This window comes from Sphaeramia orbicularis, chromosome 13, assembly GCF_902148855.1.
Source record: "Sphaeramia orbicularis chromosome 13, fSphaOr1.1, whole genome shotgun sequence".
Lineage (NCBI taxonomy): Eukaryota > Metazoa > Chordata > Actinopteri > Kurtiformes > Apogonidae > Sphaeramia > Sphaeramia orbicularis.
In genome coordinates, this window is record NC_043969.1 from 21,168,729 (window position 1) to 21,185,667 (window position 16,939).

General features: G+C 39.3%; 1 protein-coding gene across 1 annotated transcript; it reads right to left on the reverse strand.

The window, feature by feature from the left end:
* Positions 1-1,019: 1,019 nt before the first annotated feature.
* On the reverse strand, positions 1,020-16,846 carry ypel2b (yippee-like 2b). Its single transcript, XM_030152674.1, has 5 exons — positions 16,648-16,846; positions 11,393-11,624; positions 9,942-9,985; positions 9,356-9,464; positions 1,020-3,595 (listed from the first exon to the last, which is right to left on the reverse strand). The coding sequence occupies exons 2-5, from the start codon at positions 11,507-11,509 to the stop codon at positions 3,506-3,508; spliced, it is 360 nt and encodes a 119-aa protein (XP_030008534.1). The 5' UTR covers positions 11,510-11,624; positions 16,648-16,846; the 3' UTR covers positions 1,020-3,505.
* Between the last annotated feature and the right edge of the window lie 93 nt (positions 16,847-16,939).

Here is a 16,939-nt window from a genome sequence, read left to right on the forward strand (position 1 = left end):
GCTATATTAGTGCTAGCATTTGTCTCTGTGATTTATTTGTGGTTATTCCATAAGAAATTTTTGGCTTCTAACCTCTCCTGTACAATGTGCTAATGTTTTTCTTTTCTTTTGTTTTGTTGCGTTTTCTTTTCTCATCATGTTGTTTGTAATGTGCGAACAAACTAATCTAATCATTTGTATTCATGCATAATAGCTCATCTAAAATACATAAGAAAATGTTGTTGAATGCTCACTTACAATGGTCTCTTTTGGTATAGTGTGTTTTTGTATGATTATGTGAATAGTACGTACTGGATAATATAATAACACTACTACTACTACTACGACTACTACTACTACTAATAATAATAATAGAAGGGGAATGACAAATATGTAACCCAGCAGGAGAATTAAAAGAAAAACCTGACATACTGGGTTAAATAGCAAAACCCAGTGCTTAGGTCAAACTAGCCCAGTGTGCGATCTGTCTACCCACCAGTGGGGTTAAAGTTGGGTTATTTTTTTTAATCCAGTGGGGGTTTTTTTGTATACAATCCATACATGGTACAGTCTTTGCCTGGGAAATGTGGAGTATAGGCCTATAAGTAAAGATCACAAGAGAGTTCTTGTGTCTAGACTAAAGAATTCCAAACTACACACAGCTACAGATGTAGAATACAAATTAAGATACTTTCCTTTACAGGTTTTAGTGACGCAAGTGGAAAAAGGCCTGTTTTTCTGAGCTCATGAAAAGACAACTCTTATAGAACATGACACATTGTTGTAGACTGATCTACCCAACAGTACATAAAATAGTTCAAACAAGCTTGACCTTAAACATCTGAAGCTGTAAAATGGAACACACACATTAACACAGTAGTAATACCAACTTATGTAACAGTAACACACTGAAAAGGAAATAACTTAACAAATAAGCGAGGTTTTCAATACCGAATTTCATCTGACCATTTCTTCTGCCACTTCTGATTATTTTCAGGTTGAAGTATTATAAATATGTAAGAAGAGAAAATTTCACAGTATTCCATACCGATATCAAGGTGCATTTTATTAGATGAAGATCCAATGATATATAGTCAACATCAGCATCCTCCTTTACAAAAGACATTAAAATTGAAACATTTTCAGTAAAAAAGTAGTATCGTACAGCCAATGTGGGGTACCAGAGAGAAAGCATGACATGACCTAAATCATATTCATTCATCATCGTATGGATCATAGATAAAACACAATACCATAACGCTATTTACAGTCTGTAACACAGACGTTGACATGGATGATAATCCTCATGGTGAATACAGTAAATAGAATATATTTATATATTAAGATCTTTTGTTTACAAAATCATAATGCATTATATATATATCACAGAGAAAGGCTATCCACAACCTTGGCTTTCAGCTATACACACCCCCTTGTTTTGCAACACTTTGCCCAAGCAAAAAAATTGTTTGGTCAATTTATTGTTAATGGGTGGGTTCTTTGGTTGTGCTGGGTTTTATGTCACAGCCTTGAATAAGCAGTCAGCTGCAGAGTTTTAGAGAAATGAAGTTAGTCTGTTTAATTGTAACTGGAGAGTTTGGAAGAGGACTCACCAAATACAGGGCAACTTCTAGAGAGCAATGTTCACAAACACAGTAAACAATGTGCAACACATAGGGCAACAAACGCAGGAGCATCCTATCTGTGAAGCTGCTCCAATGCACCCAGATGAAATGGATTAGATGCAGCTACGAATTATTACAGCATACAGTGCCTTCGCAACTCTAGGACACACAAATTGTTGTCTTTACAAAAACGTAATGAAAATGTGGCAAAAAAAAAACCCTGTCCAATACACTTGTAATCTGTGCATGCATTAATGTTGTTTGGAAGGATGGAGGCAGCTGTTTGAAAATTAAGCATCAGAGAACATGTCCAGCACATTAAGTAGCATTAGCAAAAGAAAGTTGAGGTACAACACTAATTTTTACCATTAGGGTACTTGTGTTTCCCAATGGTACCTATTAATGTCAGTGAAAAACATTACTAAGCTTTTGTAGGTGGGCAGTGTTGGTACAAAATAAGAAAAAAACAAACCAAAGTGTGGTTTTGTTGCAGCCAGTTAGTGAAGATCAGTTTAACAGCAGTTAAACAGCAGCCATCCCAGACTGAAAGAGAGCCTAAGAGTGAAATGCATCTACAGAACAGACCTCTGCGATCGGCTGAAAACCGCTTAACTTCAGTACAAATTAGAATGTCCTTTTGTGAGTTCATCTTTACCCAAATTGGTCATATGTTTCTCCAAATTATATCGTATGTTGTTTGTGTATTTCCTCGATACTGTCACCCTGATGCTGCAGACCATTTTCTCATTGACCTATGACAGCAGAAAGATGCTGACAGCACTTTCAAACCTTTGGAAAATCCCAGCCAAAGTTGTTCACCTGAGACACACTTATGTTTTGTAATTCTAACTTCCAAGTAACAAAGGTGGACGCACTGATGCGTCCAGACACCAGGCATACACGGGGAAGATCAGCAGATCACTTTACACAACTCGATGTATCGAAGGATGAATAAAACCCTGGGGACCTGGATTGCTGTTGCTGTGCAGGGCAAATTCCTGCGAGGTTTTAGGACAAGCTGGGGGCTGTCTGACTGTATCTCTTTCACTCTGTGCTCACCCTGCCCGTCCTGAGCTGCATCGCTGGCAAGACATGGAGTGGATCCTAGCCAGAAAGCTATCAAAGCCAGTGCTTAACTGGATCAGGATCTTCCCTCACCCCTGCCTGCCTGCTGCTCCCTCCCCACCGTGTTGAGTGAGCAGCCTGCTCGGTGGGCGGCGATCCCTGCACCCACCTCCCAGCCACAACCCACAACGCCCATGTGCTCGGGCCTCCGTGCCAAGCCTCAGCGCCAGGCCTCATCACTGGCCCAGCTGGCATGGCCCCGATCAGCTGGATTTGCTATAATCATCTTAGGTCATCTCATTCACAGTGGGAACAGAGTGAATGCCCGTCAGCTCTTCAACCAAGGCCATTGAAACCCGCTAGGCTGCGCCAACTGGACTCCCTCTGGTTAAATTTCCACCGAATGACACTTTAACAACTGGTTAGAACATTAGAAGGAAAAATACCTCACTTCACTGATGATGTCTCCCAGCACATTTCAACAGAGTCATCAAATCATATTTCAGTGAAAAGAAGTGACGCTGCTTCTCTAGTATCGCTGGCCAGTCCAGACCTAGTCCAACCAGCTGCTTTTACAAGCCTGCCTAGTCTGTCTCTCTGTCAAGCTGGGATGTCTGGAACCTTGATGTGTGTTTGTTTATGTGTGTCTGTGTGTGTACATCAAGAGGTGCAGTAGGGAGGGATGGGCAGAGAGTTACAGAGGTTAATGGTAAATCAGCCAAACCAAAGTCACACACTAACCCACCACACACAACCCCCCTCCCCCTCCCTCCCTCCCATCCGTCCGTTTGTCCCTGCGTCCCTCCAATCAGCCCGCCCGCTGTCGTGTCCCGGCCTCAGTCCCAGCCATTGTCCTTGATCATGTGGGCCAACTCGATGATGAACTTGCCCTCTTTATATTTCTGACTGCTTTCAAAGGCATGTTCCTGGAGGGCGTGGCAGAGGACAGGAGAAGGAGACAAGGAGAAGGAGACAAGGAGACAAAGAGAGGGAGAGTGTTTTTAATTCACAAGTGGAGTCATGAGGTTTAAGATACAAAAAGCATGAGAGACACAGACAGCATAAAAACACCCTGCGAGGGACGGTGTTTTCAGCTGCTACTGAAAATCCTTGACTCAGTCCTGTCCTGTCTCTGCTCTTGGCTGTTTTGGAAGCTGGTTATATAACCGTCAGTCATTAAATGCTGCAGAGGAGTCGGCAGACCCAAAAGTCAGATTGGACTCTTCATGTTGGCAGGAAGGCCTCTCTAACTACAGAGATGCTGCCAAAATCAAAAGCCCGCAGGTTTAATCCCCCAATCCAGCCGGCAGAGAGGTGAAGTCTGCTCTAATTTTACAAGCTCCAACATGCATCTGTACTTTAGGTGTGCAATCCAAAATTCCCCCTGGAAAATATAATTGGGATCTAAAAGAATTACAGGTCGACCGATATGTGTTCTTTTTTTTCCTCAGGGCAGATGCAGATTATCAGGGATCAAACAACCAAAAATTTACAGTAATTATTCAAATCTCGGTGTTATAAAAGGTTTGTTTAAATGCCTTAAAGCTGCTTGTCAATTAGATGAAGTGCATTTTAATAATATTTTTCACAATGAATTCAGTAATAAGAACCGGTAAATAAATAAATGAACGTTCTTTGAAGAGGTCCATAAATTTTTACAGGCAGATAGAATGATGTTTGAAAAAGAAAAAAGTGAAAATGAGAATTCAAAGTTACAAATAACAAAGTCTAATTGATAAATATCTAAATAAATATATGAATAAACCTGGACTGCCCAACATCAAACTGAATGTGATCAAAACATTTCTAACGTAATGTGAAATTACCTATACAAAACTTAACTAACATTCCCCTGGTTACATGGATGTATAGCATGTGCATATTGCTACAAGTATCTTGTAGCATTACCATGGCAACACGGACCTAACAGTCTGGTTTAAGAGGCTACTAAATTACACTAACAACGCTGTCAAATAACTTGTTGTCATTACTGTTTTATGGAGTCAGTTAACTTTTGTGTAACGTTAGCTGACTCGTGAAACCTTTACAGATCCCTCTGACAAACTCAGGCTCCTGTGGCTCCGCCCCTTTCATCCAAATATGGTAATATCTAGCTTCAAAAGCCAACATTGCAACCACAAAATTGGCTTCAAAACAACAGTTCAGAAAGAAATGGGTAATGTCACAGTAGCACTTATACAGTCTGAAGTTGTCTGTTGATCTGAGTAGTTATTCACAAAATAAAAAACAAAACAAAACAAAAAAAACATATCCTCAATTCCCAATTGTGCCAACATGAGATACACTGACATGTTTTTAAAATAGAGTAGTGTTATATACTCACTGGTAAACATGTACGTTTAATGATTGATGAATTAAGAAAAATTGACTTTTTAAGCATGATTTTAAAACCTGCGTTTTTAGGAATGAAATATAATGAAATTGCTTTTTTAAGAAACAATATGAAATTTATGAAATTGAAATAAATATATAAGTTTTTAACATTGTAATTTTGAGCTAAGATTAGTTTTGTATTGCATGTAATGTAAATGTTCTATATTGTGTGTGCACCTGCCTGGGGACAGCAGATGGAAAGTAGCCAACTCTGGTGCAAAGCATCTCTTCTCTTTGAGATTAATGTATTTGTACATTGTCCCAGACAAATAAACCATAACTAAATACTTTCAATGGATAAAAACACTGATGATGAGTGTAAATATTAAATACTGAATAAGATAATCACCCAAGCACGATCCACTCTTAAAAATACGTCACTAGTCCCAAACTTAACATACCTATGGCTGAAAGGACATTTTTAATACTAGAATATAACTAATATTCTTATTCATGAATTTTCAAATTTGCTGTTCTACAAAAAAAAAGAAAAAATAGTAAAGCACATAAAGATGTGTTCAAATGTTCAAACACAGTTATTTGCTTATAATCCTGAGCAGAAAATTTAGATGTAGTGGTTTAATGTTATGCTTCATTAAGTTCTGACTTTTCAGAGAAACCTACTTAGTGGCTCAAATTTGGGAATAAAAAGGTTGAAAATCCTCATTCCTATTCAAAACGACAAAATGTTGAGAGCTCGCTGAAAACGAAAGAGTCCACATTAAAGCACTTCATAATGCTAGATGGTCTCTGAAACAAATAGGGAAAGCTGGTATAATAAATGTGTAAAGCACTGTATTTACACCTAATTGGGTTTGTGTTTTGGTAAATTTTTGATAATGTACTGAACTGCAGAGTTGCTAGTCAGTGGCATAAAAAAATAACACCTATTGAAACCTTCTGCTCACTGTTCCAGTCCATTAACAGCCATGTGTTCCTGTTAAAAAGCCACTCACTCATTAGAAGCCCCTCCTTAAAACAGACTGTCACACAGTGGGCCAGTACAAATGCTCTTTCACTGTGGAACGTCTGCACCATATTTTGGTTCTCGGCTACAGAGGCACATTATCAGGTTTCTCGGTGTAGGAGTGCAGTGGGTCAAGCCTCTCCACAGGACTTTGACGACTGCAGAAAATCAAGCAACTGTTACTGATATTAATGGCAGCCCTCCGTTAAGCCCTATCCTGTGTCTGTGTGTACATGTGACCTCTGTTTCCTGCCTTGTGGGGTACTGACAGGAATAGAGGCAGCTCAGAAAAGTAGCGACTCATGAAACTAGTTTACCAGGTGTTTACCAGGCTTCATAAGGGAAATTGTTATTTTTAGGCTGAAAGGTTAAAGAATCAGATTTACGGGCTGACCTGCAGCTGCGAATGTTACGCTTAGAGACTCCTGATCAATGGCGCCTTCACTTACGTCAAACAACAGTGATATTGTGTTTACGTATATTTGTGTCACAATTCCTTTAAGCTACAGCCATGTGCCGTATAACACTAACCTCCATGCTGACAGGGTTCCCCAGTAACAGCTGCACATGCTCAGATGATATATGAAGACAGCTAACATGTGTGGATCCTGTTCACTTCACCCTGACATAGAACCTAAAATACCACCTGTGCTAAATACATACAGCACGTGTGTACTCTGACAGAAACGCTGATTGTGGAAAAAAAATTTCAGCTATAAAACACTATAAAACAAAGCTATACACCAACTAGGTTGCACCGGTGAAGGGTAATTTACTCTGTTATTATCCGAACTAGAGCAAAGGTGGATTTAAAGTGAGTAAATTCAGCAGAGCTCTGTTAAACAAATAAAAAATTATCCTATTTTAGTAGATTAAGTCTATAGATGTATAGGGATTTTCATACAGTTTACCAAAATCAGTGCTTCAATATGTAACCTATACGAAGAAAGCTAACATCTATTATTTGCTTATTTATTTTCCAATGTGTGAATGAATTATAATTTTCTTAAAAACCTAGTCCTGATTTCTCTGTAAAGGACTCAGACTCGATTGACCTTTTACTCGTTCCTCTGCAACAGGGTGCAACCACCATTAGCTTAGAAATTGTGATCATAAATGTCAATAAATGACCTGCTTTGAGCTCGAGACAGAGTTTAACTCAGCACACGATCGCTCATACATGTTATACTGTACGTTACTTTCAGGTGGAAACCTCGTATGTCGATTTTTGGTCTTTTTTTTTTTTCATAAAACGATTCTATTGGTCAGTCTTCACATTGGCGTGATGGTTTTAGAAGTACTTAACTGATGGAAAGTGTTGAAAATGGCATGTGACTACATCTCTTAACTCCATTCATTACCTCCACCAGGAGGTATTGTGATTGTTTTGCTTTGTGTGCGTGTTTGTTTGTTTGTTAACAAGATAACTCAAACAGTTATGGACGAATTTTCATGAAATTTTCAGGAAATGTTGATACTGGCACAAGGAAGAAATGATTACATTTTGGTGGTGGGGCCCACGGAGGGCCCCACTGATCGGCCCTGGCAGAGGTCTGTGCTGTCTTTTCTAGAAAAGCACTCGGAGAGCGCAGACCCCCGCCAGGGCCGATCAGTGGGGCCCCCCGTGGGCCCCCCCACCCCAGATCACCACCAAAAATTAATCATTTCTTCCTTGTGCCAGTATCAACATTTCCTGAAAATTTCATGAAAATCCATCCATAACTTTTTGAGTTATCTTGCTAACAATTTATTTAACAGTTATTTTTCCTGAAAAATAACTGTTTTGGACATAAGATAAGAGGTTTCCGCCCGACAGCAACGTTATGTTATATGTTGCTTATGTTGTGTGCTGTCAAGACCTGGTGAATACGAAAGATGTAAAAATGTTAACTATAGGCTGGTCTGTATTCCTTAACAAAAAACTACCTTGCCAGAAAGATGAAAACTTATGAATCCTGTTTATGATTTCTCTGCTAAGATGTTATAAATTATCCCTTTTAGAGAAAAAAAAAACTTGTCAGCGGCCCAATATAGCAAAATAACTGAGCATTGTTTTGTTAATAGTGTCAGACATATTAGTCTCCTTAATGAACCAGTATCTTGAGAGAAATTCAGTTGGACTGAGTCTTTGAAGAAGTTGATTATTATGCAAGAGGGAAGCTATTTTAACAGTTTTAAACTTTAAAGGGGTCATATTTTGCTAAACCCACTTTTATTAGTCTTTGGTACATTTATTTTTGTATTTGGGGACCCTAATAGTTCATAAAGTTTGAATTTGAACCCTCCAGGTGCTGCAAAGCTATCTTTATATTCATTTTGGCAAAAATTGAGTGTATTTCTACAACTCGTTTTAATTCCTGTTTAATTTGTTACATCACAACATTTGCACATATAAGGTCAAGACTTCGACGAACATTTCTCCGAGTGCAGAGAAACGGGACAGAGCAGCAGGGTCAACAACCTGGAGGGGGTGGGGTGTGAAGTGGCTCATGTGCATTTAAAGGGCCAGCACTCAAAACAACCTTTGTCGTGTCGTCTGTGTAGGTTCTCATTTGCCCAGGTCATCATTCTTTTTGGTACTTCTTCTCGGTTCAACTGGAATGGTTTAGCTCTTTCTCCTGTCATTACTCAGAAATAGGGTTGAAGATGGGCCTGTGAAGTTTAATTAATGAAGAATTCAGACCCAAGCAAAGCATTTACAGTTTATGTAGACCACAGGGACATGTTTTAAAATGCATAATTCCATTTAAAAAGCTAAATATCACTTCTTTAAGTTAATATTGGATCACATGTTGAATTGGAGTTCTGGAGCAACATTTTTACATTGAATAGAGTTTACATTTACCCTTTCTCAAAATCAAGCAGATTTTAAAGTTTGCAACTACATAATTTAAAAATAAACCAAGATTTATTCAGGTTACAATTATAATTTCTCAGCCTGATGATTTCAGTGTTTTTACCATCAAATCTGTTTTGCAGCTGAGATGTAATTGACCTCTATTACCAGTTCAATAGACAAACCAAAGACTGCATTCAAGTTAGAGTGACAAGTGAAATTGCTACTTGTGATACAAAATTGCATTCATTTCTTTCTAATACTGATTTCACAAAGTATAAAAACCTATTTCTAGTCGTATACTTTCTTGTCTTCATCTGCTCTGAGACATCTGCCTACTAATTTATTCAACCCACAGCTGCATTCACTCTGACAAGAGGAGTCTAAATATAATTAGGGTGCAAATAAAATTAGTGAGTGCTATAAGAACAACCCCAGAGTTGATCCCCCTCTAACCTTGGATGATCAAGCATCAGACAGGACACTTACATATTTCCAGCCCAGGGTGGTCTTGCAGTTCTCACAGTAGATATCTGCTACAGCATGCAGGCCTGTGAGCAGAACTCTCTCCTCTGCAGGGCCACACCCGACATTCACCCTGAGAGTGGGAAAATCATATGTGGGAAAGAAAAGACACAAACATAGACAAAAATGTTTAAAAAAAAAAAAAGCTCTTTGGGAATGGCTGTAGATTAAGTTGTTCACTAAAATGTACTGTATGATGTGCTCCAAGTGAGTCACTGCCTCACACCCACTCAAACTGCATACTGATAGGGCACCAGGCCACAGAGCACAGAATCAAACAGTCTAATTTTCACACTCAATTCAGCCAATGATGACAACGCTCTGAGGCACTCGCCGGCACCATCTACACTGCGACTACAAAAACAGCAAGAACAACAACCACGATTGTGAATTACCCAAATACATTAGATCACTTGTCTCCTGTTCAAGCCCAGCATGCATGAGTGTGTTTCTTATTACATCGTAGCAGCTGAAAAGCCATTAGTGAGCAGGTGGATGAAAAACAAAAACAGGACAAATAAAATAGTCTTTTTTACAGGCAGATACTCACACTGAGTTGAACAGGTAAGCTCTGCCCTGGCTGCCCTGGAACGACTGCAGACAGAGAAACAAAATAAAACAACAGTTATTAACGTCAAACAATTGTACTAAGTGTAAAAACTGATAAAATGATACAAACAAGCTAATATATTGCCTTAATACTTCATGTAAAATCTCTTCCACCTAAACAACAATAATAATTGTAGCGTGGGATTATGGGAGTTGTTGTTTTTGCCACCATTTTGGATGAAAAGACCAATACAGAAATCATATTTACAGGCAAGATTATTAAATTATTCTATTTTATTCACAGTATGTCATTTTATTCTAATTAAATAACCATGAGTAATATTAAACCTTAATGAGAGGCAATCAAATGAAACAGATGTTACATTTAATAAAGTTATTGATTTATGTGAATTTTGAGCATTGTTGGAAACACTTGTTACAATAAAAGTCAACAAATTATATAACACAGGTCTAGTCATTACTTATTTCAATGCAGAAATGTTACATATTATAGTGATAATATGTGTGTGTATAGTTTGTGTTCCAGTACCAGGAGTCAACATATTACTGATAATAATGCTGAATGATCTCAAATACATTTAAAACACAGTTATTAGGTACTGAAGAGGCACAATAAGCAGATTTCTTTGGTGCGTCTGTGGTGCAACGGGCAGAAGGTCTTAATGCTCGGGTGAGCTGTGTTGTCATACATAATCATACATGGAAAAAGTGATAGTGCATTCATAATCCCATTCACTAACCAGCTTATAACATAATCCATCCACAGGCAACAATGTGGAAGATGACACATGCATACAGGTGTTCAGTCTGATGTTTATTTTTAAGCCATCTTTTCTCCTTCTCTTTTTATCAAGTCAGTGGTTTAACTCCATTCAGCACTTATTAATCCTACTTTGTAATGAAATGACAAAAACCTACATATAATTAAACTGCCTACAACAAAGAAAAACAGAGCCAGATATTGAATAGATATGATGTATGGGACAAATTGGCCAACAGTTAATCATTTACTACATGCAAAACAGTATGATAAACTTAGTATGCTTAAACTGACAAATTGTGCAAACTGTCTTACTCTTAAAAGAAGGAAAACCAACACGCTCCTCTGTCAGGATTTTATGCAAGCTACTGTCTTAGCATATTATTGAAAAACATGTTAATAAACCAGTAATAACCTAATTATATTTCAATATAGGTCAGTAATATTCAGAGGTAGATTTTTTTTCCTAACATGAGATTATTTTTCTAATGGAAAATCATGCTTCTCAAAACTATTTTGCATTTAAAAAATAACACTAATTTCCCAGGAATAACATGTGAAAACAGCTGTCACTTTGCACTAACTAGCTGTCTAAACCTAAAGGTGGTTCCAGGAATAACTACTCCTGTGGAGATAAGTCATATCATTAAAAGCAGAGAGGCGCTGGTTACCTTGGAAATGAGCTCGTCATGGTTGGCCAGGTGAGCTCGGCAGTGGATGCAGCTGTAGGTTCGGTGACAGCTCGGCAGGTAGGCCTGAAAAGTCTTGGAGCGCGTCATTCTGACCATGGGCGGTGTTGGCGGGCGGTGCAAGAAGGGACTGCCAGCCCAGGTCGGCTCACAGGGGAAGCACCGCAACACACAGGTGAGGGCCGTGGTGGGCGGTGGGTCGGGAGGCACACACCTGAGGAGGGAGGAGATGAACGCTAATGGTTACAGGGTTGTGTAACAGCTGCTTCCTGTCACTGATACTGCAAACTGAGTCGCAGGTGTTCTGCTGATGGGATTAAATCCTTCTCCAAGGGCTGAGAGAATTTTCCAACCTGCTTGAGTCTGTGAAATCTTTCAAACCCCAAAACAGCTATAATGTGATGCGCCGTTATGCATGATTAATGAGCCGGAGTCCCAGCCTGAGTCACTATATTCCCATTTTACTTTAAAGCAGAAGAAAGCCTACTTTTGAAAACAAGAGGCAGCATGGTGCAGGCGTCCACCACACAGATGACACACAGTGAGTCCCAGCTGGCTAATGGACCAGTTTGGGGCTACTAAAGCAGCTGCTCTGGGCTACTCATGCTATAGCTGCAGGTGCATATCTATGAGCAGCTGTTTCCATTTGCCTGTGTTCAACCCATGCAGGCCTTTTCAGGACACAGAGGTGGCAATACTAACTCACATTCTGTGTTAAAGTCTACAAGGCTGCAGAGATAATCTGCTTAGGCTAGCACAACAGTGAGGATCGGGCTATGCTCTCTTCATGATATTCAAATAGACAGAGCCCTTAAAATACTTCTGCTGGTGTGTCGTGGTGACAGAGTAGATTAGAGCCTGGCCTGGGAACCCATCCCAAAGGTTCTGTATATTTAGACTAACTGTACAATAGAAACACGAAGAGTTAGAGGCCAGAGCTCTTCACCTTCTAGTATAGTCACAATCTTTAGGGTTATATTGTTATTTCAGTTCTGTTGCTCTGCTGAAACACATTGTCAGTAACAAAATGTGAATAATAATGTTATTCCCTAGTGCTTCTTTTCATATAAGAGCAAAAGGTGATGGAGTTCAGGGATAAGCAATACAGAGAAAATTACATTATTATCATTATTATATCATATTATATTCTAGCCATTGGTATGGATGACTCATGAATTATATCTGTTGTTTTCTAGACAAAACATGATTCAGATAGTTTTCTTTCCTATAATTATTCACTGTGTAAATACAGTATTAAAAAACAACTATCAAATAATCTAAAATAAAGTGAAGCATGAGAAGTAGGTGCTGACTAAAGAAACATAAATGAATATAGAGCCATATCCAGTTATTTTATTATTATTATTATTATTATTATTATTATTATTATTATTATTACATTATAAAGAACAGTATGTCGGTACAGTATCACTTTTACTGTCTATCTGCCTGTTTTAACTCTTCGTCCGTCTTCACCATATGCTGACACAGTCAGTCTCCTCTCTTTCCTGTGTGTCTTTAGTGAACCATCTGGAAAAACTAATAAAATTCTGAATGGGAGCAGGAGGCCTCAGTGAGTTCATGACAAACAAAAGGAAAGAAAGAGCGGCCTCTTCACTTTACTGCCCTGCGATATGATTGGTTTCAGTGTCGGACGCAGGCTGATAAAGGTTCCAGTAGTGATGGGAAGGACTGGAGGATATAAATAAATAAGCCAGTGAGACGTGCCCTTGTTTTCCCTCCTCTGAATCGCAGCCAGCGGCGTGGGATTGGGGCACAAAGACACGCTCAGTACAGTTGTCAGTGTTGACCCCCTGACATACACACAGACTGATGTTTAACCCAAAGCTTCATTTATCCTCACGGTCATTTCAGGACTGAAGGCTGAGAATAAGCAAGAAGTTATTGTTTGTTTACTCTGGCTTTTCCCTGTCATTTCAGTTAAATTAGTCTGTGTGTATAAAATAAACTGTGCAAAGATCTGCCTGATTACATCTGAGTAATTAGGAGTTGAAGATAATCTAGGAATTAATACTTCCCACTTAAGCTCCAAATTTTAATTGAACTACATTAAATCCAAATATCTGAAGTACCAGCTGAGCACCTTCAATGTATATATGATGTAAAGCAAACAACCTGTCCATTACAGCTGAAGCCAAACAAGACAGATGAAGTGTTTACTCACATACGAGCTGCACAAAAAGCCCTGATGGACGCAGTTACAGTTGACTGTCAGCACGCTGACATGTTGATGCAGTGCATCATAATACTAATGTGCCCTTAACAAACAGACGGAATGCTGGATTATAGTATTGCACGTCTTTCCCTCAGTCATAAATAATCCATGCTGAGTTCTCTATGCGTATTATCTTCAGTCGGTCACAGCTCAAAAAACATGGTGTCAGTGTGTGTCAGTGGCTTGGGATGAAAACTAATACTGTATGTCTCATTGATGTGCTATCTATCATCTATTGGTCATCCTAGTCATTTTGTTTTTTAAACATGCTTCATGTTTCTTAACACTTGCTTTATTAATAATAATTATAATAATCATAATCATAAATGTTATTTGTAAGTGCCTTTCATGAAACCCAAGGACACAAATACAGAAAACAATAAATAAAAATACAAAGGAAAAGAAGTGCAATTTTACTATATTGCTCTGTTTAACATCACTGTAAAATAAATATAATTGTTGTTAGACTTTTAGACAACAGAGCAATCTGAATAATTCCCCTTAGGTTTAAGTTGTGATTTTATTTAATATATCTTATCTCTACATTCTGTGACATAATACAATGGGAAGCTGCTATTATGATCCTTATGTTGGGTTCTTTTTAGACCTTTTGGAGAAGAAAACATACCTGTGCAACAATAGAGAACATATGGATATAAAATCTACAATGAAGAACAGTATTTTCTAAAGAGTAGGTACAGTCTTCAGCAGTATAATAAATAATGGAAAACATTGTATTTGGATGTGTCACAGGCTGCACTGTGACTAAGTTTGATGTTTAATAGCATTTTCAATTATTCTCCAACAGAGGAGCAACATTCATCTTAGTGGGTGGACGTGCTTGAAAATCATTGAGCAAGGCAACATTGTTTGAGGCAACAAGATGCTGACGCGCTGAAAAACGCTGACGCAAAGAGTCAATCTGGGCTGCTTTGCAATAAAAAACCCTCTTTGAAAGAATACCAAATTGAATAAATGATCAGATGTCTGCAAAGTCTGATTACAGATACCCAGACAGGATCCTTCCTATAGCAAAAAAAAAAAAAAAAGTTATCAAAACTGACACGTCAGGATGTCGACTGTCTGCACAGATGTTAACAAACATAACCCCGTCTTTGATCAGTTTATCTTTGAGTTTTCCTGCCTATGTCTTCATCTCTATCTGCTCCTCTGTTTGTCCTGCTGTCACTCTTTCTATTCATCAGTCCTGCTGCGGGTTGTTTGAGGCCACCGAGCTGTCCATTCTGGTCATTTCTGGGTGTCATCACAAAAGACTACGTGCCACGAGTCTCACCAGCCAAAAGGGCCCTTGTGTCCCAACAAAAAAACCTTTGTTATGTAACCTACTGATGCTGCCGCTGCTGATGATGTTTCTAACAATGACAGAGAGTGGGAGAAAGACACAGGGGAAGAGGAGATATGGGGAGGAAAGATGAGACGCAGAAAGGGACAGGGAGAAGACGAAGACGCTGTGTGTCCTCTTCAGGCGGACTGTGTGTCCTGCATTGCTCACAATCTGCACTGACACTACTGCTGTACTTCATGTACTTTCATCTCTGCTCTCCGTTCAGCGTGAACACCAAGGCCAACATCGTACAGCAGCATGACATCACTGAGAAGGGAAGGAAAAAACTCCTCCTTGCCTCCCCCCATATCAAATCTCACTGATGAAGCAACACTCTTGTTTACCAGGTTATGTGTGTCTTTTATCTTTATCCCTCCTTATTCCTCTATCTGTCTGATTTTACAACATTCTAAACACACAGGAGGGATGGTTTTATTGAGTGTCATGTGCTTTTGACTTTTACGTTTCCTTCAAGAATAAAAAACTTTTAATGTTCTTGCACAGTATAACATAACCCCAAGTCATTTTCATTGAGTGATAGAGTGATCTGTGTCATAAAAAGCTGTAATCTACAAAGTGTGTGAAACTCAAACACACTACACACAGCTCTTGTTTATGTTTTGCCTACAAGTCCTGTCTGTATGGGATCACTTTTCAAGGCCTGCAACTCTCTGACCCTCATCTTCCATCCCTGTGTATTGACCCTCCTGTGATCAATACCTATCTGCAAGCACGCTCTGCAATGAAACTAGATCGCAAAACAGTGGAAAGATTGCAACTTGGTAAGTGTTACTGCTCATAAACTGCCCAAACGCACTCATGTATAACCTGCAATATTTTCATTTATTTCCAACCACTTTTGTCATTTGTCTTGCTCAGGATAGTGACAGTAGTGCCACCTCCTCAGGCTGAGCAGCACATCAGGACGAAAACAAATAAATAAATGCGTTTTAAAACTAATGGATCTGTGTCTATGCGTGATTATTAGTATGAAACAGGTCACAAGCAGTGGCGCACTTATCTGGGGCATAAGTTCTGCCACCACACGGAGCACAGATGGCGGGGATGCCTCGGCTCAGCAGAGCTTAAAGCACACACACACACGCACACACACACACGCACACACACACACACACACACTTAGAAATGCGTTAATATCTGCAATGACTCCTGCAGATCGAAGACTATCAGCTGATCACAGACAATAATCTCATGAGTCTACAATATTATAACCCGCAATGATCATCACCGACGTGCACCAACGCCAGGCGTGCGCACAGGGATGATGATGGCGCATACATGCAGAGCTGCCACCACAAACACCATGTGTCCTAATAATAACCCGATACTGTTGCTCTGTTGCAAAGTAGCCTCCGAAATCCCATCCACGAGGAAAACGGACGTGCACACACAAAAATACGTGATCACCACCAAAAGAAGGGTGACACCACATTTAAGACCAAAAAACTTATTTCTAAAATGAAACACAGCTCAGAGCATGCAGCTGCAGCATAAAAGTTGGCATGATTAAAAACTACTGTCCAAAGCTATACATGTCAACATTGCTTTCTGGAAAAATGTTCATGAGCGATATGAAAACAGTGCGTAATAATGCACCACAGTACAAAAAAAATAACGCAGAGGAAATCGTGTTACCTTTGATGAAAAGAAAAAGCGGATCTCCACGTAGCCTAGAAAATGTCGCACCTCCTCGTTTTCCTCGTGGCAGTGCCAATACTAAACCTCCTTTCGCATTCCTTCCCAGGCAATTTTCCTCTTCTCTCCGGCCCTGGCAAGTCCTGCTGAAACGCAATGTTTTGACGCGCAGCGATGCCCAACAGAGTATAGAAGAGAGAGGAGGAGAGAGTCGGAACAACAACCAGCCGGAGCAAGATATTTCCCTTCAAATACTTCCGGGTTTGCATAGACGCTCTTAAATTAGAGAACT

Coding starts and splice junctions, on each gene's coding strand:
- ypel2b (XM_030152674.1), bottom strand. CDS start 11,509: ATGGTCAGAATGACGCGCTCCAAGACTTTTCAGGCCTACCTGCCGAGC. Junction 9,986..11,392: donor ATGACGAGCTCATTTCCAAG/GTAACCAGCGCC, acceptor CTCTGTCTGCAG/TCGTTCCAGGGCAGCCAGGG. Junction 3,596..9,355: donor CCACCCTGGGCTGGAAATAT/GTAAGTGTCCTG, acceptor CACGCCCTCCAG/GAACATGCCTTTGAAAGCAG.